The following is a 26,510-nucleotide window of genomic DNA, read 5'->3' on the forward strand; positions in this document are numbered from 1 at the left end:
TATCTTAATACTTTGTTATATACCCTTTGTTGGTAATGCCAGAGGTCAAACGTTTTCTGTAAGTCTTCACAAGGTTTTCACACACTGTTGCTGGTATTTTGGCCCATTCCTCCATGCAGATCTCCTCTAGAGCAGTGATGTTTTGGGGCTGTTGCTGGGCAACACAGACTTTCAACTCCCTCCAAATATTTTCTATGGGGTTGAGATCTGGAGACTGGCTAGGCCACTCCAGGACCTTGAAATGCTTCTTATGAAGCCACTCCTTCGTTGCCCGGGCGGTGTGTTTGGGATCATTGTCATGCTGAAAGACCCAGCCATGTTTCATCTTCAATGCCCTTGCTGATGGAAGTAGGTTTTCAATCAAAATCTCACGATACATGGGCCCATTCATTCTTTCCTTTACACGGATCAGTCGTCCTGGTCCCTTTGCAGAAAAACAGCCCCAAAGCATGATGTTTCCACCCCCATGCTTCACAGTAGGTATGGTGTTCTTTGGATTCTTTGTCCTCCAAACACGACGAGTTGAGTTTTTACCAAAAAGTTATATTTTGGTTTCATCTGACCAGATGACATTCTCTCAATCTTCTTCTGGATTATCCAAATGCTCTCTAGCAAACTTCAGACTGGCCTGGACATGTACTGGCTTAAGCAGGGGGACATGTCTGGCACTGCAGGATTTGAGTCCCTGGCGGCGTAGTGTGTTACTGATGGTAGGCTTTGTTACTTTGGTCCCAGCTCTCTGCAGGTCGTTCACTAGGTCCCCCCGTGTGGTTCTGTGATTTTTGCTCACCGTTCTTGTGATCATTTTGACCCCACGGGGTGAGATCTTGCCTGGAGCCCCAGATCGAGGGAGATTATCAGTGGTCTTGTATGTCTTCCATTTCCTAGTAATTGCTCCCACAGTTGATTTCTTCAAACCAAGCTGCTTACCTATTGCAGATTCAGTCTTCCCAGCCTGGTGCAGGTCTACAATTTTGTTTCTGGTGTCCTTTGACAGCTTTTTGGTCTTGGCCATAGTGGAGTTTGGAGTGTGACTGTTTGAGGTTGTGGACAGGTGTCTTTTATACTGATAACAGGTGCCATTAATACAGGTAACGAGTGGAGGACAGAGGAGCCTCTTAAAGAAGAAGTTACAGGTCTGTGAGAGCCAGAAATCTTGCTTGTTTGTAGGTGACCAAATACTTATTTTCCACCATAATTTGCAAATAAATTCATTAAAAATCCTACAATGTGATTTTCTGGATTTTCTTTTCTCATTTTGCCTGTCATAGTTGAAGTGTACCTATGATGAAAATTACAGGCCTCTCTCATCTTTTTAAGTGGGGTAACTTTCACAATTGGTGGCTGACTAAATATTTTTTTGCCCCACTGTACACACACACACACACACACACAGGTGCAGATGCATGCATACGCACACGGGCAATAGCACACGCACTTTACACACACATATATTGTTGTATGGTGGTATCACACATTTTGTGTTGTGGATATGTGGTGGTGTGACAGTGTTATATGATGTACTGTTTTATCTTTTGTTGTATGTGTAATGTAAGTGTCTTAATGTGTTTGGACCCCAGGGAGAGTAGCAGCAGCTAATGGGGATCCCTAATAAATACAAAATACAAGTACCACATTGTGACACAATACAAAGAAATGCAACGACATTGACTAACCTGCAGATTATATTACAGACCTAATGTGAATGATTGTTTTGTTACAGAACAATGTGACTAATGTGTGTGTCTCTGTCTACAGTGGCTCAGCCGGTCATTTGCCCCTGGGTGAGGTGCAATTGACTGTCAGACACAGCCCTCAGAGGAACAAGCTCATTGTGGTTTTGCATGCCTGCCGGTAAGAGACATGGCGGGAGACTTAGGTCCCGCGTCCCAAAGGCCATTTAGGATGCATCCATACTGTAGCTTCCACATGTTACTCTATACACTAACTATTGGAGAATGTATCATGTTCTGTTATCAGCTTCATCCACTCATTTTTATTCAATGTACAAGCCTTTTTCTTTGACCACAGACTTGATGCGCAATAATATAATCATTTTGGATAATTTTATTTTAACCCATTACACTTGTGGGAATTGGCCTATATGGACAGGGCTAAATGTAAATGTTTTTTTTTTATTATTTTTTTACAGACAATATGAAAAGCGTAAGCATGGTAGCAATTGAAAGGGAACAGTTTGGAGATTATGAGAAAATTATTAGACCAAAGTTGAGGACCCAACAGTTCACCTGACACAAGACTGAATCCAAACATTACACTGTTGATTTTATGTGCATGTTACATTTGCTGTACTTTTCACCTCATGTGTTGATAATGAAATCTGAATATCTGGCCACACTCCCTAAGCAATTTCAATGCACTTTTATGACTCAAAGAAGAGTCATCAACTATAAGGTGCTATTTTTTAGCTTTCCTAGCTTTGCCATTGAGGAACTAGAGCAAGGACACTTGTAGTTGTTTTTGTTTGGAACACAACCCAGCATCCCCTCCAACCGACAATTACTGTTGTTTATGCAATCCAAAAATTGACCATTATAAATTGCAATATGGTCAGTTGGGCATCATTTGAAAGCTTGTTCTATTGCCAAAATGACTAGCTAAGTAATAAAATATGATCTTAGTGTTTGAATTTCAGAAGGCAATTCAGAGAAAAATATTGTAATTATATGGTGCGCATAGAAAGGAGTCATAAGTGCATTCAGGTGTGCCGCGGTGAATTCTCTTCACAACAGACAAACAGGCTCATTCTGTTCAGAACAACCCAGGGTTTCACGCCATACAGTGCTGTGAAGCGCAGAGCCTGAGCTCTGATATCATTTATAGTGTGTTACTGTACAGCCACTGCGTTCCAATTTAGGCGCTTATCAGTGCCCAAATCTGTCATCTGTATCAACAAGTGTAAAGGGCTACCCCAAATGATGTGAAACAGTGTGTTCTTTTTTTATCTATCTCTCTACCTCCACTCTCTGTCTTTCTCTCTCCCACTCTCCACAGAAACCTGATTGCGTTCACAGATCATGGGTCGGATCCGTATGTGCGGCTCTATCTTCTACCTGACAAGCGAAGGTCTGGGAGGAGGAAAACCCACACGCACAAGAAGGACCTGAACCCTGTTTACGATGAGATGTAAGTTTCAACATTCATCTTTGTTCCTCTTACCATCAAACACCAGTGGATTTACTGGTAGTCTACTGGTAGTCATTGTATAATTGAATTGTTTGTGTGCATGTGTTGTCAGATTTGAGTTCGGTGTGTCGGTCGTGGAGTTGCACAGGAGGACTCTGGATGTGGCGGTAAAGAACGGAGGAAATATATTTTCCAAACACAAAGGGCTGCTGGGGAAGGTGAGACTGGACCTCTCCTCCTACTGCAGAACTGTGTCTCCATGCATGCTCCTTCTGTTATTCGATAACATACAGTAAATGTGAATACACATCATTACCTGTCCAAAGCTCACTTTCCCTCCTTCATATCGTGTCATCTTGACAGGTGCTGGTGGATTTGACTCACGAGGATATCGTCAAGGGATGGACACAATGGTCAGTGAAATACTTCATTTTTTTATTTATTTATTTTGTACAATTATTAGTACGATTAAGTCCAGTCGTGTTCACACATATTTGGGGACTTCTTAGAATAATTTAATAAGAACTTTCATCATAAGATCTGAATATCAAGGAATCAAGCATAGAATAAGACTGAGTGTTTGTTATTCTAGATTTTTTTAATTTTTAATTTACAATGTGTCTCCTGTCTTTGCTACTAGGTATGAGTTGAGTGAGGATGGTCTGAGAAAAACTCTCCAGCAGCTGTAGACTACGAGCGGTAGAGGAGGACCTAATCAAGTCTTCACCAACGTGGCATTGCCACTAGGGCCCTACTGTAAGTGTCAAGCAGTGTCTATAGAGTAGTGCTGTTTTAGGATAAGTTCTGCTTTTTGGATAACAATGAATACAATTACATAGTTAGGTGTGAAATGATCCTAGATCAGCACTCCTATTCGGAGACACTTGGCATATACGGCCCCTGAGCAAACGTATTGGCCCTTTTCATACAATTGCTTTTAAATCCATGAACAACTTTTTGGGGGGTTTTCCCTTTTTTAAATTATTGTTTATTTACATGACTTGCAATTGTAAAAAAATACATACATTTTGATATTCATTTATTCACATCAGTTGCATCGTTATCTCTCCCCACTTAGAAATGATCCAGTGCAATAGTAAGAAAGGGAGTATGTGTTCAAACTAATTCTACATTTTTTTAATCCATATTTTAAAATAAAATGATTGAGGACTGTAACAAAATATATATTTTCTTGCTACGGCTGTTACAGCAGGTTTTGCTGCCTTGTTTTATGTCGGGAATGTACAACATATGAATATGTAAATATGTACAATGACAATGAGGACTAAAGAGAAGGTTTATTATAATGTTTGTAGTGGAGGGTTTTGCTTGGTCACAATGACTATTTTATAATTCAACAAACTACATGCGAACTATATCAGAGCTAAGTTGAACTACGACCCGTCTATCCTCTAAGGGAAATAGTATATATATGTATATGTATAGTACTTCGCCACCAAAGAGACAATGAAATGAAATACTTGTCTGTGGGGTTTTAACTAAACCAAATATGTTTGCACACTATTCGTTTAGGCATGTTTAAAATCTTTCAAAGCATCAGCATAGTGTTAACAGTAATAATAACAGAACTTGGCTGAGTTAACCTCACAGTGATATTCCAGCCTTCTTCAAATCATTGTGGCTTATGATAATTGATTTCCCAACTCTGAAATCACGACAGATGAAATATATTTATCATGGTTGTTGTCAATAAATGCACCAGTCTTCATGTTTTTGTTCTACGAACACATTTCAGCATGCACATCTTATTCAACGCTTCTCTTTACTGCAATCGCTTGCAAAAAACACAATGTTTTGGTTTACGTTATAGGTGTGAAATGATCCTAGATCAGCACTCCTACTCGGAGACACTTGGCATATACGGCCCCCTCACCTTTATTGATTATGTCACCTGTACCTGGATATCTGTAACACATGTAAACACTCTGTTATGACTTTATTGATCTGGTTACCATAGTAATGATGTATCATAATGAAAGCATTTTAGATTGTACCATGTTTAAGCTGTAACATAGTGGCTTGTAGCCTAATGTATCAGTTCTGATGTGTTCTCATATTTCTGCAATCTCTGTCCTTTTTTAAAAAGTGGTTGTATGCGTACCTACAGGTAACTGCCAAAATAAAGAAACCGCCAACATAAAGTGTCTTCATGGGGCTTTGGGCCACCACGACCCAGAACAGCTTCAATGCACCTTGGAGGGATGCGACACCATTCTTCCATGGAAAAATTCCATAATTTGGTGTTTTGTTGATGGTGGTGGAGAACACTCAGAATCTCCCATAAGTGTACACTTGGGTTGAGATTTGGTGAGTGAGAGACACGCGCGCGCATACACACACGGGTGGACTGGGAAGTAAATTCAGCCATGGCATTTTAGCCACACTATCCTACATCCCTGTGTCAGCGTGTCTCTCTCTCTGTTTTATTTCCCCTAGCTCTATTGTACTTGACTCTGCTGCTGCTAAGGCTAGCATCACTGGGACCAGAAGACCAGGCGGCCACACTGCCTGTGCTGAGCCCAGCAACATCCTAGTTGTGAAATAATAAAAACACATTTGTCAGGCGAAGACAATCGCTGAATAAATGTCTAATAGATGACCATTGACTCACAATTCCTAGGGCCCTCTGTTTTGGCAGAACATGCAACATTACTTGGATTTGAACCTTTATTTTAAGCCTTTCCCAGAAATGAGAATTAAAACATAAATTAAAGCAATTGTCTGAGGATGGTGCTGGACCATCTGAAATAATAATACACAGGGGAAGTTTGATTAATAAGCTTTAATTAAAGGTTAAAATCCAGGTCATGGCCTCCCAAGTGGTGCAGTGGTCTTAAGGCACTGCATTGCAGTGCTAACTGCCACTAGAGATCCTGGTTCGAGTCCAGGCTCTGTCACAGCCAGTCGCGACCGGGAGACCCATGTGGCGGTGCACAATTGGCCCAGCGTCTTCCGGGTTAGGGGAGGGTTTTGCCGGCAGGGATGTCCTTGTCCAATCGCGCACTAGTGTCTCCTGTGGCGGGCCGGGCGCAAAGCACGCTGACACGGTCGCCAGGTATATGGTGTTTCCTCCCTCACATTGGTGCGGCTGGCTTTCAGGTTAAGCGGGCATTGTGTCAAGAAGCAGTGTCCGTACGGGAGTTGCAGCGATGGGAAAAGACTAACTACCAATTGGATACAACGAAAAAGGGTTGAAATTAAAAATCCAGGTCATGTGACATGATGAACCAAAACACAGGGCCTTATCTAACATTAAGAGCACCTTCCTAATATTGAGTTGCACTCCCCCCCTTTCGCCCTCAGAACAGCCTCAATTCGTCGGGGCATGGACTGTTAAGGTGTTAAGCGTTCAGTAGGGATTCTGGCCAATGTTGACTCCAATGCTTCCCACAGTCATGTCAAGTTGGCTTGATGTCCTTTGGGTGGTGGATAATTATTGAAACTGTTGTGCTTGAAAACCCAGCAGTGCTGCATTTCTTGACACAAACCCGTGCGCCAGGCACCTGCTATCATACCTTGCTCAAAGGCACTTAAAGTTGAGGTCGGAAGTTTACATACACCTTAGCCAAATACATTTAAACTCAGATTTCACAATTCCTGACATTTAATCCTAGTAGAAAATCCCAGTCTTAGGTCAGCTAGCAACCACTTTATTTTATGAATGTGAAATGACAGAATAATAGTAGAGAGAATTATTTATTTCAGCTTTTATTTCTTTCATCACATTCCCAGTGGTTTAGAAGTTTACATCCACTCAATTAGTATTTGGTAGCATTGCTTTTAAATTGTTTAACTTGGGTGCCTTCCACAAGCTTCCCACAATAAGTTGGGTGAATCTTGGCCCATTCTTGCTGACAGAGCTGGTGTAACTGAATCGGGTTTGTAGACCTCCTTGCTCGCACACGCCTTTTCAGTTCTGCCCACAAATGTTCTATAGGATAGAGGTCAGGGCTTTGTGATGGCCACTCCAATAATTTGACTTTGTTGTCCTTAAGCCATTTTGCCACAACTTTGGAAGTATGCTTCGGTCATTGTCCATTTGGAAGACCCATTTGCGACCAAGCTTCAACTTCCTGACTGATGTTGCTTCAATATACCAACATACTTTTCCTCCCTCATGATGCCATCTATTTTGTGTAGTGCACCAGTCCGTCCTGCAGCAAAGCACCCCCCATAACATGATGCTGCCACCCCCGTGCTTCACGGTTGGGATGGTGTTCTTCGGCTTGCAAGCTTTCCCCTCTTCCTCAAAACATAACGACGGTCATTATTGCCAAAAAGTTATTTTTGTTTCATCAGACCAGAGGACATTTCTCCAAAAAGTACGATCTTTGTCCCCATGTGCAGTTGCAAACCGTAGTCTGGCTTTTTTATGGCGGTTTTGGAGCAGTGGCTTCTTATTTGCTGAGCGGCCTTTCAGGTTATGTCGATATAGGACTCATTTTTACTGGGGATATAGATACTTTTGTACCTGTTTCCTCCAGCATCTTCACAAGGTCCTTTGCTGCTGTTCTGGGATTGATTTGCACTTTTCTCACCAAAGTACATTCATCTTTAGTAGACAGAACCTGTATCCTTCCTGAGTGGTATGATGGATGCGTGGTCCCATGGTGTTTATTCTTGCGCGCTATTGTTTGTACAGATGAACGTGGTACCTTCAGACGTTTTGGAAATAGCTCCCAAGGATGAACCAGACTTGTGGAGGTCTACAAATATTTTTTTCTGAGGTCTTGACTGATTTCTTTTGATTTTCCCATGATGTCAAGCAAAGAGGCACTGAGTTTGAAGGTAAGCCTTGAAATACATCCACAGGTACACCTCCAATTCACTCAAATGATGTCAATTAGCCTATCAGAAGCTTCTAAAGCCATGACATAATTTTCTGGAATTGTTCAAGCTGTTTAAAGGCACAGTCAACTTAGTGTATGTAAACTTCTGACCCATTGGAATTGTGATACAGTGAATTATAAATGAAATAATCTGTAAACAATTGTTGGAAAATTACTTGTCATTCACAAAGTAGATGTCCTAACCGACTTGCCAAAACTACAATTTGTTAACAAGAAATGTGCGGAGTGGTTGAAAAACAAGTTTTAATGACTACAACAGAAAATAGTTTCTTGCCCAATCACCCTCTGAATGGCACACAATCCATGTCCCAATTCTTTCAGGGCTTAAAAATCATTAACCTGTCTCCTCCCCTTCATCTACATTTAAATTTGTGTCGTGTAGCAAATGCTCTTATCCTGAGCGACTTACAGTAGTGAGTGCATACATTTTAATACTGGCACTGCTAATACAACCCTGGCACTGCTAGCACCATGCTCTACCAACTGGGCTACACGTGACTGAGCTCCACTGATTGATGTGGATTTAATAACTCACATCAATAGGGGATCAAAGCTTTCAACTTGGATTCACATGGTCAGTCTGTCATGGAAAGAGTTCATAATGTTTTGTACACTCAGTGTATATACATAATATAGAGCCAAACTATTAAGGAACTGGCAGTACATCTGTTTGTATATAGCTAGGTTTCCACCCAATTGGTGATGGATTTTCATGCAAAAATAAAAAAAAATCTGCATAAAAACAATATGAGCATTTTCTTACCAGAGATGTTTCCATCAAATTGACTTACAAAATACATTTTTGCTGTTAAATTCCCATGTACCGAAATATAAAATACAAGTGAAATGGGTTGCCATCGCATTTTCAACTCTACTGATGGTTTTCTCACAAAAACAATTGCATTACAGTGCCTTCAAAGTATTCATACCCCTTGATTTACAGTATTCCACGTTTTGTTGTTACAGCCTGAATTTAAAATGTGTTATTATTCATTTTCTATCCATCTACACACAATACCCTGTAATGACAAAGTGAAAGCATGCTTAAAAAATGTTTGCACATATAATAAAAATGTCATCCAAAAATACCACAATCAAATCAAATGTATTTATATAGCCCTTCGTACATCAGCTGATGTCACAAAGTGCTGTACAGAAACCCAGCCTAAAACCCCAAACAGCAAGCAATGCAGGTGTAGAAGCACGGTGGCTAGGAAAAACTCCCTAGAAAGGCCAAAACCTAGGAAGAAACCTAGAGAGGAACCAGGCTATGTGGGGTGGCCAGTCCTCTTCTGGCTGTGCCGGGTGGAGATTATAACAGAACATGGCCAAGATGTTCAAATGTTCATAAATGAGGAGGAGGATGCAAGGAGTCATCATGTCAGGTATTCCTGGGGCATGGTCCTAGGGCTCAGGTCCTCCGAGAGAGAGAGAAAGAAAGAGAGAAGGGGAGAATTAGAGAACGCACACTTAGATTCACACAGGACACCGAATAGGACAGGAGAAGTACTCCAGATATAACAAACTGACCCTAGCCCCCCGACACATAAACTATTGCAGCATAAATACTGGAGGCTGAGACAGGAGGGGTCAGGAGACACTGTGGCCCATCCGAGGACACCCCCGGACAGGGCCAAACAGGAAGGATATAACCCCACCCACTTTGCCAAAGCACAGCCCCCACACCACTAGAGGTATATCTTCAACCACCAACTTACCATCCTGAGACAAGGCTGTGTATAGCCCACAAAGACCTCCGCCACGGCACAACCCAAGGGGGGGGCGCCAACCCAGACAGGATGACCACACATTCACTTGTGTTCACACCCATCTACACACAATACCCTATAATGACAGTGAAAACATGCTTACTTGTTTGTGTGCAAATGTATTGAAAATGAAATGCAGAAATATCTCATTTAAATAAGTATTCACACCCCTGAATCTGTACTTAGCACCTTTGGCAATGATTACAGCTGTGAGTATTTCTGTGTAAGTCTCTAAGAGCTTTCCACACCTGGATTTTGCAACATTTGCCCATTTATCTTTTCAAAATTCTTCAAGCGCTATCAAATTGGTTGTTGATCATTGCTAGACAACTATTTTCAGGTCTAGCCATAGATTTTTTAAGTAGATTTGTCAAAACTGTAACTCAACCACTCAACTCCAATGTAGATTTGGCCTTGTGTGATCCATCCTCAGTTTTCTCCTATCACAACCATTAAACTCTGTAACTGTTTAAAGTCACCATTGGCGTCATGGTGAAATCGCTTTGCGATTTCCTTCCTCTCCGGCCACTAAGTTAGGAAGGACACCTGTATCTTTGTAGTGACTGGGTGTATTTATACACCATCCAAAGCGTAATTGACAACTTAACCATGCTCAAAAGGATGATCACTGTCTGATTTTTTTTTACCCATCTACCAATAAGTGCCCTTCTTTATGAGGCATTGGAAAACCTCCCTGGTCTTTGTGGTTGAATCTGTGTAGAGTTCGCTGCTCGACTGAGAGATCATACAAACTGTATGTGTGTGGTACAGAGATGAGGTAGTCATTAAAAATCATGTTAAACACTGTAATTGCACACAGAGTCCATGTAACTTATTATGTGATTTAATAATCACTTTTTACTCCCGAACTTATTTAAGCTTAAACTTATTGACTAAAGACATTACAGCTTTCATTTTTTTAATTTATTAGTAAAAATGACTAAACATAAATTCACGTTGACGTTATGGGGTATTGTGTGTGCCAGTGATGACAAAAATCTCAATTTAAACTCATCACCTTGCACTTTCACCACCCTGTGATGTTCATAATTTACTTAATCTGGAGCCTAATAAACTGCATGCTTTTCCCAACTAGTCATAGTGGGAGGACCACACAACATGTCATCGCGTAACTCCAAGTGTACTTCCATATTTTTTATTTTTTTTATTTTACCTTTATTTTACTAGGCAAGTCAGTTAAGAACAAATTCTTATTTTCAATGACGGCCTAGGAACTATGATGGTTATTATATCCATATTTGCTCATAAAAGTATTTCCACTGACATTTCTGGTATAATTAATTTTACAACCACAAAAAGATCCCACCTTGTCTATCGTATTTTGTTTTGTCGACATTAGAAAAGTTTACCTAAATTGTTCTGTTTCGGGCCTCTCCCCCCACTCTCCCTCCCCCCGGAGTTTGATTTCATTTAAATTCGCATACCGCCCCAACAGATCCACAGATGACACAATCTCAATCGTGCTCCACACTGCCCTTTCCCACCTGGACAAAAGGAACACCAATGTGAGAATGCTATTCATTGACTACAGCTCAGCGTTCAACACCACAGAACCCACAAAGCTCATCACTAAGCTAAGAACCCTGGGACTTAACACTTCCGTTTGCAACTGGATCCTGGACTTCCTGACGGGCCGCCCCCAGGTGCTAAGGGTAGGCAACAGCCCATCTGCCACGCTGATCCTCAACACAGGGGCCCCTCAGGGGTGCATGCTTAGTCCTATCCTGTACTCCATGTTCACCCACGACTGCATGGCCAAGCATGACTCCAACACCATCATTAAGTTTGCTGACAACACAACAGTGGTAGGCCTGATCACCGACAACGATGAGACAGCCTATAGGGAGGAGGTCAGAGTGACAGGACAACAACATCTCCCTCATTGTGAGCAAGACAAAGGAGCTGATCGTGGACTATTGGAAAAGGAGGGCCGAACAGGCTCCCATTAACATCGACGGGGCTGAAGTGGAGTGGGTCGAGAGTTTCAATTTCCTTGGTGTCCACATCACCAACAAACTATCATGGTCCAAACACACAAAGACAGTCATGAAGAGGGCACGACAACATATTTTCCCCCCTCAGGAGACTGAAAAGAGTTTGCACAGGTTGCACCGGACTGATGACACTCTCCTCAAAACACCTGCGCTGCAGCATACTCTTAGCCAACAGCCAACATCTCTCTCCAATATCCCTCCTCAAACTGCTCCATCGACTCCCAGACGGTCTCTGGCTCTCTCATCGGCTAGGCCGACCGCCCCTTGTGCCCCCCCCCCCCCCAAAAAAAAAACTTGGGGTTGCCCTTGGTCTGTTTGTGGCAGCGGACCCCGGCGTTGTCGCTGTCCTCCTTTACTCCTCGATGAGTCCCGCCAAGGAAGGGTCTCGCATCCACCTAGTATCTCTTCCCATGACCAACTCTCCTTCACCTCCTGGGTACGCTGCTTGGTCCTGACTAGGGGGGATATTCTGTCACGACCGTCGTATGAATAATTGGACCAAGGCGCAGCGTGAGTAGAGTTCCACATTTTATTGATAGTGACATTCCAAAACAACAAAGATATATAATGATCGTGAAATACGTAGCGCACATAGGCACTCATACAAAACAATATCCCACATAGCAGGTGGGAAAAAGGACACACTAAGTATGATCCCCAATTAGAGGTAACGATTATCAGCTGCCTCCAATTGGGAACCATACACACACACACAAAAACATAGAAATATAATACCTAGAAACACCCCTAGTATATAGGCGTGACAGACCTATATACTAGGTGGTGTCAGAGGAAGGCCCCCAATTTTTTTAAAGACTACACCTGTTGTATTTGGTGCATGTGACAAATAAAATGTGATTTGTCAATACCTAAGCCTAGCATCACTGAGACCAGGAGCCCACACTGTCTGTGCTGAGCCCAGCAACATCCTAGTTGTGAATGAATAAACACATATTAGACAAAGAAGAAAATCACTGAATAAATGCCTTTATATACAGTGCCTTGCGAAAGTATTCGGCCCCCTTGAACTTTGCGACCTTTTGCCACATTTCAGGCTTCAAACATAAAGATATAAAACTGTATTTTTTTGTGAAGAATCAACAACAAGTGGGACACAATCATGAAGTGGAACGACATTTATTGGATATTTCAAACTTTTTTAACAAATCAAAAACTGAAGAATTGGGCGTGCAAAATTATTCAGCCCCTTTACTTTCAGTGCAGCAAACTCTCTCCAGAAGTTCAGTGAGGATCTCTGAATGATCCAATGTTGACCTAAATGATTAATGATGATAAATACAATCCACCTGTGTGTAATCAAGTCTCCGTATAAATGCACCTGCACTGTGATAGTCTCAGAGGTCCGTTAAAAGCGCAGAGAGCATCATGAAGAACAAGGAACACACCAGGCAGGTCCGAGATACTGTTGTGAAGAAGTTTAAAGCTGGATTTGGATACAAAAAGATTTCCCAAGCTTTAAACATCCCAAGGAGCACTGTGCAAGCGATAATATTGAAATGGAAGGAGTATCAGACCACTGCAAATCTACCAAGACCTGGCCGTCCCTCTAAACTTTCAGCTCATACAAGGAGAAGACTGATCAGAGATGCAGCCAAGAGGCCCATGATCTCTCTGGATGAACTGCAGAGATCTACAGCTGAGGTGGGAGACTCTGTCCATAGGACAACAATCAGTCGTATATTGCACAAATCTGGCCTTTATGGAAGAGTGGCAAGAAGAAAGCCATTTCTTAAAGATATCCATAAAAAGTGTTGTTTAAAGTTTGCCACAAGCCACCTGGGAGACACACCAAACATGTGGAAGAAGGTGCTCTGGTCAGATGAAACCAAAATTGAACTTTTTGGCAACAATGCAAAACGTTATGTTTGGCGTAAAAGCAACACAGCTGAACACACCATCCCCACTGTCAAACATGGTGGTGGCAGCATCATGGTTTGGGCCTGCTTTTCTTCAGCGGGGACAGGGAAGATGGTTAAAATTGATGGGAAGATGGATGGAGCCAAATACAGGACCATTCTGGAAGAAAACCTGATGGAGTCTGCAAAAGACCTGAGACTGGGACGGAGATTTGTCTTCCAACAAGACAATGATGCAAAACATAAAGCAAAATCTACAATGGAATGGTTCAAAAATAAACATATCCAGGTGTTAGAATGGCCAAGTCAAAGTCCAGACCTGAATCCAATCGAGAATCTGTGGAAAGAACTGAAATCTGCTGTTCACAAATGCTCTCCATCCAACCTCACTGAGCTCGAGCTGTTTTGCAAGGAGGAATGGGAAAAAAGTTCAGTCTCTCGATGTGCAAAACTTATAGACATACCCCAAGCGACTTACAGCTGTAATCGCAGCAAAAGGTGGCGCTACAAAGTATTAACTTAAGGGGGCTGAATCATTTTGCACGCCCAATTTTTCAGTTTTTGATTTGTTAAAAAAGTTTGAAATATCCAATAAATGTCGTTCCACTTCATGATTGTGTCCCACTTGTTGTTGATTCTTCACAAAAAAATACAGTTTTATATCTTTATGTTTGAAGCCTGAAATTAGGCAAAAGGGCGCAAAGTTCAAGGGGGCCGAATACTTTCGCAAGGCACTGTATTAGCATTGGCTTATAATACCTTAAAACAGCCTAACTACAAATGAGTGCCTGTCACATGTGCGTGTATAGATAGATTGGCCTTTAGTACACATAAGTCAATAGCTAAGCACTTTTTAGGCTATGGCAAGTTAGTACCTGTCACATGTGTTCCTCGAATCCCCCCTTCCCTGATTAAGTGGTAATAGCCCGCTATTTCATACGATATAGAGCAAAAATATTAACTCTAAAAAAAAAGCTAGTTTAATTGACTCCAACCTAAGTGTATGTAAACTTTCGACTTCAACTGTTTCTATAATTTCGACCAGCCCACCCAACTAAAAGATGGTTCAACCCATCTGGCATTTGACAGATGGCCAATCTGCCCCTTCACATACCCTTTAAACCCCCTATACTCCTTTGAGGCCCCTCTTTTAATGTCACTGAGGTCTCTTCTTCTTCTTGGGAGATAAAATAATGGGCAACTTGGTATTGTTATACGTGACCCTAAGTATAATGGGATGTTAATCGTGTAATTAACTCAAGAACCACACCCGTGTGGAAACACCTGCTTTTCAATATACTTTGTACCCCTCAAGTGGTTCCTTGATTTTGTCAGTTGTATGTAAGACATCAAATGAAAACTGTCTCTGGAGTGAGGCTCCTATCCTCCTCTTGTTCCGAATTGGTTTGCCATCTCTATGTACTTGTTTATCTTATGCCTTAAATCCACATATATTCAGATATTTAAAAGTACAATCTTTTTGCAATTACCATGTTTGAGAACGTCTCCTTATGTCTTTTGCCTTATGTCTTTTAAATGATAAATAGTGTTTACACAGCAACAAGCTGTATATTACTTTGGCTCCTTGGACTTTATTCAAATGTCCCACTGTTATCAAACTTTTATTGGTAGAACTTGCTCTGAATTTGAACTAATGCTTATTTTTTAATTTGTGTGTCCATATTGTTTTCATTCATTTGAATGTCGTACTGATTTCATTTACTTGAGCTATATCACTGCAAATGAGTCACGGAAGATGCCATTCGAGGGATGGTTTTGTAAATGGTGTATGTGTCAGTGTGATCACCATGATTGACTCACCTGATCTGAGATTGTTTTACCATTTGTATTACCTTGGTTGACTTTTATTTATCTGGTCATTAGTTTCAGAGAGAGGGAGGGATGTCAGTCAACTCAAACCACCTTACCGTTCTCAATTCCCACCTTTCTCAGCTGTTTCTTCAAAGTCTGTACATTAGGTCTTCTACATATTAAAGGTTCTCTATCTGAAGATCACACCAAAGCAGGATGCTGCAATAACAGATGTGATTATGTATTATTGCATGAGAGAGAGAACCTGTGCCACAGAATGATGCGGAGAGACGGAGAGAGAGAGATGAATGGAATGAGAGAGAGAGCGATGGAATGAGAGAGAGAGCGATGGAATGAGAGAGAGAGCGATGGAATGAGAGAGAGAGCGATGGAATGAGAGAGAGCGATGGAATGAGAGAGAGAGCGATGGAATGAGAGAGAGAGAGCGATGGAATGAGAGAGAGAGCGATGGAATGAGAGAGAGAGCGATGGAATGAGAGAGAGAGCGATGGAATGAGAGAGAGAGCGATTGAATGAGAGAGTGAGAGATGGAATGAGAGAGAGAGAGATATGGAATGAGAGAGAGAGATGGAATGAGAGAGAGAGAGAGATGGAATGAGAGAGAGTGATTCATGCTAGAAAGGTAGGTCTAATGTTTGGAATTTCCTGGAACAAATGCTGTCAGTTGGAATTTCCGGTAAATGTCCTCATAGTATACATGCAGTAGGCCTACTGTTATTACTTCCTAAATTATAACAGAAGGCATATATTGGCATTTCGTTTGGCACATTCATTCTGCTGTTCATTGCTTTTCAAGGCTTAAAAATCCTCCTTTAACCTGTCTCCTCCCCTTCATTTACACTGATTGAAGTGGAAGTGACATCAATAAGGGATCATATCTTTCACCTGGATTTACCAAGTCAGTGCATTCAGAAAGTATTCAGACCCCTTGACTTTTTCCACATTTTGTTACAGCCTTATTCTAAAATGTATTAAATAATTTTCCGCCCTCATCAATCTATACACAAATCCCATAATGACAAAGCAAAAACTGGATTTAGAAGTTTTAGCAAATGTATTAAAAATAAAAAACTATCACATTTACATAAGTATTCAAATCCTTTATCAGTACTTTGTTGAAACACCTTTGGCAGCGATTACAGCCTTGAGTCTTCTTGGGTATGACATTACACATCCCAACAGCATGAGGCTGCCACCACCGTACCAGGTTTCCTCCAGGCATTCAGGCCGAAGTTCAATCGTGGTTTCATCAGATGCAAGAATCTTGTTTCCCATGGTCTGAGAGTCCTTTAGGTGCCTTTAAGCAAACTCCGATCAGACTGTCATGTGCCTTTTACTGAGGAGGGGTTTCTGTCTGGCCACTCTACCATAAAGGCCTGATTTGTGGAGTGCTGCGGAGATGGTTGTCCTTCTGGAAGGTTCTCCCATCTCCACAGAGGAACTCTGGAGCTCTGCCAGAGTGACCATCGGGTCCTTGGTCATCTCTCTGACCAAGACCCTTCTCCCAATTGCTCAGTTTCCCGGGTGGCCAGCTCTAGGAAGCGTCTTTGTGGTTCCAAACTTCTTCCACAGGTGGACCCCAATCAAGTTGAAGAAATGTCTGAAGGATGATCAATGGAAACAGGATGCACCTGAGCTCAATGTTGAGTCTCATAGCAAAGGGTCTGAATACTTATGTAAATAAGATGTATATTTTAATAAATTTGCAAAACATCTAAAAACCTGTTTTTGCTTCTTCATTATGGGGTATTGTGTGTAGATTGATGTGGAAACAAATTAATTTAATACATTTTAGAATAAGGCTGTAACGTAACAAAATGTAGGAAAAGTCAAGAGGTCTGAATACTTTGCGAATGCACTGTATGTCATGGAAAGAGCAGGTGTTCTTAATGTTTGTATACTCAGTGGGTATTGTTGTGTGCGCTCAATGATGTGCTGGCTGCGCTCTCTGCACGTGCGCTTCTCCTTGACGTCAGCTAGGAGGGGCCAAAGCGGTTTCTGTTGTGTTCTTAGTGCTGATCATCGTAGTGAGGCTGACTGCAGGAGCTGAGACCCAAGGAGCTACTGCCTGAAACGCCCTGCATCCTCCCCTACCTTCCATCTCCATCTCTCTCTCTATCCTGCATGCGAAGCATGGATTCGATTTACATTTTTCTCGTCCTACTTGTTTCCCAAACCTATTTTCTAGCCTCTGCAGACAGGAAATTCGGTGAGTAGCCTACATCTATTTAACTGTGATTATGAAGGATCATAATGTTCCCACAGCTGCGAGGAGACGCACATATGGTTATTTTGGGTCTCTGTCAATATTTTATTAGGCAGTCTGGAAAGGCACTGAATAGCCTACGACTGCAGCTCTTGTTTGTTGGAATATATAACGGCTATATCTATAATGGGGGCAATTCGGTGTAATAAAGCCTAATGACAAGAAAAATGTGCAAGAAATATAGGCTATAATGTAGGCCTGTATTATTGTTTACACCTGTTGTTTACATATACGTTTTTAACATGTGCAGGCCAGCACACCTAAAGTGTTTACTACTCTTAAATTATTACTATTTTAATAGCCACTGGGTAGCCTAACAGTTTTCTTATTGGAATAAATGCCATTATTTAGGATACAGTATAACTTTTTTTTGCAGGGAGAAATCGCAGAGAATCACTGTAGGCCAGGATGTTTGATGTCTTTCTCTCACTAAAATGGTGAGGGTCAGGGAAAAGTCGTTTTCAATGTTGGGTGCGGGACCGGGGTAAAATTCGCTTTATATTTTATTTAAGGTGGATATTCGGTTTTCTCTTGTCAATAGCTATTGAACCAAGCATTCCATCACTTTGAAGATGCTATATTCTGAATCAGGGGTGGATGGAGAGCGATCCACACTTTATTATTTATTTGTAAAAGATTTTGGATTACAATCGTCAACAGCTTTTACACAAAGTGCGCATGACTTTGAAAATGATATAACCTGAATCAAGGGAGAATGGAGAATAATCATAGGTTTTTTGTTCATTGAAATGTCAATATTTTTTTTCTTCCGGCTTTCAAACTTCAATAGCTCTTACACGAAGTGTGCTGTGACTGAAAATGCTATATTCTGAATCAGGGGAGGACGGAGAAAAATACACGTTTTTGTTGAAGTAAAAAAATACAATTTAAAAGCCATGTGTTTTTCTCCATCCTCCCCCGACTCAGAATATATAATTTTCAATGTCATGTCACGCTTTGTGTAAGAGTTATTGAAGATTTAAATATTTTATTAGGTGTGGATTGTTCTCCAACCACCCATGATTTAGAATATACCATCTTCATGTTCATGCATGCTTGGTTCAATAGCTATTGACAAGAGAGAACCGTATTTCCAGTACGAAACAAATTATACCTCTATAAGAGCGGGCCACTTTATTATGTAACCTTGATAAGTGGCGGCAGCGCTGCTATGGTGGCCAGAAAAATGGTAGCTATGCTGCTCATTGGGAGGAAAACCAAAACATTATTACTTTCTAAACTTTCCAAAACCTATTTGTTTGTAGCCATATCTATTATTATAAAGATACGCATTTTAAGAAGAGAGATGAAAATGAATCACATTGTAGAACACTTCCTCCTTTTAGTATTATATATGGGTATAGACTAATTGTTATCTATATTAAATGCTTTATCTATATTAAAGGCTATGTAATACAATACTCATCCCATGGAAACCATGTTTTTCATATCAAACAGTATCTAATGATTATTCCGTTGGCATATTTGATAGCGATGTGGAAAAGTTCATCTAAGGCCTCTGTGTGGTGATGAGTTCCATTTACTTCAGTTTTCAGTCGTTTGCTGTTCAATGTGATGTTGTAGCCTCATAACGTTTTCTAATTGCATTTGCGATAACTCCATCATTCAGGCGGAGAAGGTCAATTTAGCTGCCATTAATGCCGTGTGTGTTTTCCCATCGACTTCACTGACTTACCCTTGTTTGACGCACACCAGAATTGAGGGAATTGTTCTGCATGCTAAAAGCACAGCAATAGCATAAGGTGTACAGTGTCCGAACAGGTGTCAAGACATGTACACAATGCCATGGACTAATGTGTAACACGTACCATGACCCTGCTTTTACACCTGTGCAGTACCTCTATTATTACTCTAGTAATGTTGTATAAACATGTTGTCGCCATGGAGCATAGTAATTACTGTATTACTACACAGGGATAAGAGCAAGTTACATAAAGTGTCACCAGCTCACTCTGACTGTTCTACCTCCTCAATAGCATTTTCTCTATATTATGTACTATATTGTACAATACGCTGCCTTGCCTGTGTCACTCAGCTTTGACCTTATATTGATATTGGATGTACTGTAGGGCCGGTATCCCAGACACAGATTAGGTCTAGTCCTGGACTAAAAATCCCTTTCAATGGACAATCTCTATTGAAGTGTGCCTTTTAGTCTGGGACTAGGCTTAATCTGTGTCTGGGAAACCCTCCTGTAATGTTCAGGACAAGCAGAATGTTATTCTTGGTTGCAGTTAGTGGAGTGTTTTGATGGTCTACCACCACATTCAGAAGTGATGCTGTCAAGGTTTAACGTTTCATTTTCCTCTGTTGTGTCTTGGCACAGCGTACAGGCTTGTGTAAATTGTAGATTATTGGTAAGGTGAGGGACAATATTACCCTTTCTAATGAGGCGACTAAGATGTCTAGATCTTTCCTGACCCATATGAGGATGTGGATAGGGCATTAGCTTTGATTCCCCTGTAGCTACTAGCTAGTATCATTTGACAACAGTAAAATCTGTTACGCTCTTGTTTTTGCTGCAACTGAGCCCTACTATGACTATATACTGGAGCCCACGTTGCCTGTGTCAGATTTTGTATCATGTGGTTGAGTGACTGCTGTCACTAACAGCTGGTGAAGCTTGATTCACTGACTGCAACCCCAATCACCTGTGTCACCTGTGTGCCATCTTTAAGTTCACATGAACTTCAGTGTAGGCTTCAGATAGTATCCCTCTGTTTCCGCCCTGTTTTCTTCAGTTTCATGCCAAGTGAACACGACCTTGCTGTAAGAACACAGTCACCTTGTTCTTGTTGTGCTGCTACACACAATGTTATCTCACTGTGTTGTGTTCACTTCCTCTGAAGCCAGACAGACGACTCAATTTGAAGGCAGCTAGCTATGGGCTCAGAGAGGAAAGAACAACGAGTTATTTACAAGCTCGTGGGTTTATTTTTGGATGCCTGGCCTCGACTGTCTGAGTCACTTTTACTTCCTGTGTCAGTTGATCAAAAGCATTTCTACATTGGCTGTAGTGTCACTTATGTGCGGCTGCTGATTTACAATCAGATGAAGAGGCCTAGTGGCGAACTAAAGAGCCAAATTGCACTTAAGTTGTCGTGTTGCTTTTTTAAGTAATTTGTTTCTTCCTGGGTTGGTTGCTCAAGTTGAAAGCATACTTGGATCCATTCCCCAACGACAGCAGGGAGAAAGAAGAGGCAGCGTTATCATCCCCACTGTGTCCATAGTGACTGGGAACAAACAGCCTATAGAGAGAGATTGAACTTGTCTGATAATTTACAGGATTAAACTGTGAGGTGAAAAACAATCAAGTTGACAGTGTGTAACTTTCAAAGTGTCAATTTAGAGGAGGGCACAGATAGTGGTTTGGAATTGCAGTCCCAATATTTGCTTCATTGTTTGTGGACCTTGCCAGAACTACCCTGGAAACAGTTTCAATCAGGTGTGCTCACACACAGCTCCTTAAATTGATAGTAATCTCTCTGTGTTTGTGCTGCCTGACTAACTGCCCCCTGTTACTCTCATCCCCTCCTCTCACTTCCTGAGACTGACTGCCTGACTCAAAGCTCCAGCATTGATTCACGAGACTGAAGCATGGACACGACACGCAACGCTTCACTCAATCCTCTGAAGTCTCAGCCAAAGCCTGTATTCAATGTTCACTGCTCTTGCTATACACCACTACTCTAGCAGGTCTATTGCAATAGGTAAGGACATTTTCATATTGCTCAGATTGTTCTGCAGCTTCGGTATTGAGGAGAGGCTGTTGACATGTTGTGACGGGGTCATGTCCTCCTGTCCATGTAGTTTCCCTGTATACACTGCAGCCAGGTGATGTCAGCCTCGATAGTCATCAGTCATGCCCCAATGCAACTGAACAATCAGCATGAATTAAAGATGTTAATACCTGTTGCTATGGAAACCGGCGCACAGGCATGTGTGAGATGACCTTTTCCGACTACCAGGCGGGCTAGTGATTGCAATATTTGATTTCGTTTTCCTGTTTAGTAAGTGTTTCTAGTCAGGCCGCTGGCTTACAGAGCAGAGAGATACTGACCCTCAACCAAACTATAAACCTACTGGGAGATGACTAACTGCTGGCTTTTTGTGGCTTGTTGAAGTCTAAAAGTTATTTGGGGTGACTGACTCAATTTCCATAAAGTTAAGAACTAAAGAATGTCTAACTAACAGTTGCTGAGAGGAATGTGTTGTGTGACCAAGCATACTGTCATTCAAAAAGCATGGCTGCAGCCATCATTGGAATGTTTCCAACAGGCATGACACTAAGGTATGACTTTTCATAAAGTAACCTCTGAACATGTCTCGTTTTTAGTTTTCCGTTGCAAAACGTTTTGCTACGGTGTACTGGTGCCGTAATGAATACATCCCTGAGCTCTGTCCTTCAGTAACAGCTATCTGGTCGGAACATGCAGATTGTAGCGTGGAAAACGGTCTGTATCCCAAATGGCACCCTATTCCCTATGATATAGTGCACTACTTTTGACCAAAGTAGTGCACTTTAAAGGGAGTAGGGTGCCATTTGGGAAGTGGACTTGGACTCTTGTTTGTTAGAGAGATAACAGATTAAAATTGTTATGCTGCTTGGCAGCACTAAATCCAGGGTAACGACAGTGCTCTTTGCACACAGGGTGGAGTTGATTGAAAAATCCATTCCCATGTCCAGTTCTTATTTGTCTTGTGTGCCACCCACCACCTTTTTAAGACTGCATTCATAATGGCCATGAAACCCACAGAGTAAGGCTCAGAGGGACACAAATGACAGATCAGGTTCAAAATACCATTCAGCAGATTAAAACCCATTCAGCTGTTGATTTCAAAATTACTCAAAAATAGGATGAAACATGACTGTCTCTGAAATATTGTACAGTAACATCTTACTGTATGTCTTCGGAGCCAAAATAGGGCCATGTTGAATACAAGAGAAAATGTTAGAGGAACATGGTTTGTAAACAAGGGCACACCTCAGGGAAAAGGATGGCCACTATTATTCATTCACTTTACAATAAGGGGTGGACAAGAATGACTCAAACTAAATGTCTAGTGACAAATATGGAGAAGGGTAGGGTGTTGTTCAGTGGTGTAATTTTGCAATTAATGGATCCCCATTAGCTAACACCGTAACGCAATCTTCCTGGGGTCCAACACCAATTAACAAGACATTACAAACAACCACAATCAAGACTTCAAACATTCAACATGTAGACAATACAAGTAATTAAAATACCTGACAGGAAACACATTTAACATTCAGTTGATGCTTTCTATTTGTTGTCCAGTCATATGGTCTATCACATTAGATGTTCTTTCTATTTCCTGTCCAGTCATATGGTCTATCACATTAGATGTTCTTTCTATTTGTTGTCCAGCCATATGGTCTATCACATTAGATGTTCTTTCTATTTCCTGTCCAGTCATATGGTCTATCACATTAGATGTTTTTTCTATTTGTTGTCCAGCCATATGGTCTATCACATTAGATGTTCTTTCTATTTCCTGTCCAGTCATATGGTCTATCACATTAGATGTTCTTACATTTTCTTCTTGAAGGTGGATTTACTTTATGCCTGAAAAATATGTATTGGTAAAAAGTTCCATTCAGCTATAGCTCTATATAAAACTGTAGATTTAAGTCGATTTGTCCTTCGATTGAGTTGTTTTAGCTGCCCTGAATTTGCCTGTCTGGTTTGGTGGTTATGCGTGTTGCAAAGTATGTACTAGTTGGACTGAAAAATACAGTCTTTTTTTTTTTTAAGTATAACATTCCTAAAGAGAACCAGAAGACTGGATAGTAATTTGTTTTTAACGTGAAGCCATGAGAGATTCTGATGCATTTGATGAATATCCATTCAGTTAGTGTAGTGGATGGAATACTCAGGTATATGTCAGATACCCACTTAGTTTTCAGAGGGCATTGCCTATTCTCACTTCTTAATCCCCACGATGAGTGTCAAAGTAGTGTAGTGGAGATATACACTGTATCAATTAATAAGGCTGATGGAACAGATCTTCCCAATTTAGGCGTAGGTAGGCCTACGGCAATATTTGGAAGTCTTTAGAAAATAATTGCTTCAAGTGAGATTTTGGCTATAAGCAACTTTGAAGCAAGGTAAGACATGCCTCATAATAAGAATGAAAATGTCCAGGTTTCAAACAATTAAGGAACAGGAAAAATATAGCGATGCTAATGAAAGGTCTAACTGTCGTCTTTTGGTAGATGGAAAGGCTCTCAAAAATTCTCTATTAAATGTTAACTAGCTACATATAATGATGTATGGTGAGAGTCGAGAAGCCAGTTCAGGGAGTGAATACCTTTTAATAAATAAACGAACACAACAAGAAACGCGAACTGCTCACCAACATGACACAGAAACGACTGGGGGAGAAACCAAAGGGAGTGACATATAAAGGGCAGATAATCAAGGAGGTGATGGAGTTCAGGTGAGTGTCATTATGCGCAGATGCGCGTAATGCTGGTGACAGGCGTGCGCCATAACGAGCAGCCTGGTGACCTAGAGGCCGGAGAGGGAGCACACGTGACAGTATCCCCTCCCCGAAGCGCGGCTCTAGCCGCAGGACGCCGACCAAGATGATGATCCCAGGGATCAGGAGCGGACTGGTCACCTCTGCTAAGGTGAGGGAACCTGTTGATCCGGCTGAGGCGCTGGAGCATGACGACCTAGAGCGCTGGAGGGAGAGCATACGTGACAGTACCCCCTCCCCGGCGCGGTCGGCTCCAACCACAGGAACGATCCCAGGGATCCGGAGCGGACCGGTCGCCTCCGCTGAGGCGCAGAAACCTGACAACCGGCTGAGCAGTGAGAGTCCGATGAGCTGGCTGAGACCTCCCTGGTTGCCTCGGTTGAGGCATGGGAGCCTATCAAATCCGCTGAGGCATGGGAGCCTATCAAACCCGCTGAGGCATGGGAGCCTATCAAACCCGCTGAGGCATGGGAGCCTATCAAACCCGCTGAGGCATGGGAGCCTATCAAACCCGCTGAGGCATGGGAGCCTATCAAACCCGCTGAGGCATGGGAGCCTATCAAACCCGCTGAGGCATGGGAGCCTATCAAACCCGCTGAGGCATGGGAGCCTATCAAACCCGCTGAGGCATGGGAGCTTATCAAACCCACTGAGGCATGGGAGTCTACAAATTCGCTGAGGCCTCCCAGGTAGCTCCGACTCCAACACCCGGGCCCGACATCACCTCCAACACAAAAACAAACAAAAAAACACTCCCTGATGCTTCCCTTTGTTGAGTCGTCATTCTATAACGATGTACTCTGAGAGTCAGGAAGCAAGTTCAGGGAGTGAATACGTTTAATAAATAAATGCACACAACAAGAAACACGAACAACGCACCAACATGACACAGAAACAGGAACAATGACGACTGGGGAAGAAACCAAAGGGAGTGACATATAAAGGGCAGGTAATCAAGGAGGTGATGGAGTCTAGGTGAGTGTCATTATGCGCAGATGTGCATAACGCTGGTGACAGGCGTGCGCCATATCGAGCAGCCTGGTGACCTAGAGGCCGGAGATGGAGCACACGTGCCACTACAAAGTAGCTTATGTCTACCTAGCAGAACGATATGATGATTCTTTTCATCAATCCACTGGCTACAGGAACACTGCTAACCAAACAACAGTAAAAGGTGCCTGTGCACTGGAATTAAAGGGTAACTACACTCAAAAAGGCACATTTCTTTTCCCAGACCTCAAAAGTGGTCTCCTGATGTGGTTTAATTAAGCATTGTTATGGTTGCTGGCGTCATCGTTTGACCTGCATTCAATCACCCAAGTTATCACCATGGTTAAGGCTTCCCACAGTTCCCCAGCTTTTACCCCCTGACTCTCTCTCTCTCGCTCTCTCTCTCTCTCTCTCTCTCTCTCTCGTCTTATGACGGTTGATAGTCAGTGAGTGTAGCTTACATATTGTAACCGAGGTAAGTTTTTATCAGTTACCGCATGACTGTAATGTGCATAATATGACATAGGCAACATTTTAAAAAGCTATCTGTGTTGGTTGGATAATCAACATCATCTTTGATCTCTTGATCAGTCTTTGTATATTCCGTAGGTGTGGCCAGGCTCTCTCAGTCTTCAACGATTATTTAAACAAATGTTATGTCAGTCACGGGACACAGACTTTATAGACAATGGACACAGTAGAGATGGGGGTTTGAGCTGAAGTTTGTCTGAACATGTCTAGTTTGCCTGACTAGTGCTACCCAGAGTTAGTTGCTCTTTGACACTTTTCCTCAAAGTTAATGGGAATAAAAGGATGAATTTCAGGAGGCAGTACTTTGATCAATAGCGGTCAGTTAGCTGGGATGAGCTCTTCAGTGCTCCTTGATGATACCAAAAAACAAGAGATGTTTAACTGTCTAATACACAGAGATCTCATTTTCCAGATGGTCAAACTTGATTAATTTGCCAGTAAAGACCAAATCACAGACAGCTCGTGTGGAAAAACACCCACAGTGTTGTTATTGATTCATTTGTCAGAATGACTTATTTTTTATATTACCGTGGTTTTAGTAGTTACATCCTTCAATGTGGTGTGGCTGTATAAAACACATATTGGTTACACTTTACTTAGTGGTGATATAGCATTAAAAAACCTTCAGAAATACTTTATATGCACAACGCTCTACATATCAGCACTAAAGTGTTCAGGTTATAACT

The 26,510-nt window shown here is 41.8% G+C and overlaps 2 protein-coding genes across 4 annotated transcripts in view; both read left to right on the forward strand.

Moving 5' to 3' along the window:
• The window catches only part of esyt2a (extended synaptotagmin 2a), a 60,437-nt gene extending 55,128 nt beyond the window's left edge, over positions 1-5,309 (forward strand). For all 3 annotated transcript variants that reach the window (XM_021613179.3, XM_021613180.3, XM_021613181.3), the window contains exons 19-23: positions 1,759-1,854; positions 3,016-3,147; positions 3,260-3,365; positions 3,511-3,560; positions 3,788-5,309. In XM_021613179.3, coding sequence (XP_021468854.3) covers positions 1,759-1,854; positions 3,016-3,147; positions 3,260-3,365; positions 3,511-3,560; positions 3,788-3,836 — 433 coding nt within the window. In that variant the 3' untranslated portion in view covers positions 3,837-5,309. The remainder of the gene's footprint in view (positions 1-1,758; positions 1,855-3,015; positions 3,148-3,259; positions 3,366-3,510; positions 3,561-3,787) is intronic.
• A 12,206-nt stretch (positions 5,310-17,515) lies between these two features.
• LOC110530265 (receptor-type tyrosine-protein phosphatase N2) overlaps positions 17,516-26,510 on the forward strand; it is a 155,251-nt gene continuing 146,256 nt past the window's right edge. Inside the window, exon 1 of the mRNA XM_021613182.3 lies at positions 17,516-17,721. Within this exon, the coding sequence (XP_021468857.3) occupies positions 17,637-17,721 (85 nt within the window). The 5' untranslated portion in view covers positions 17,516-17,636. The remainder of the gene's footprint in view (positions 17,722-26,510) is intronic.

The sequence above is a fragment of the Oncorhynchus mykiss genome, chromosome 8, assembly GCF_057628025.1.
Source record: "Oncorhynchus mykiss isolate SJ-2025 chromosome 8, ASM5762802v1, whole genome shotgun sequence".
Classification (NCBI taxonomy): Eukaryota; Metazoa; Chordata; class Actinopteri; order Salmoniformes; family Salmonidae; genus Oncorhynchus; species Oncorhynchus mykiss.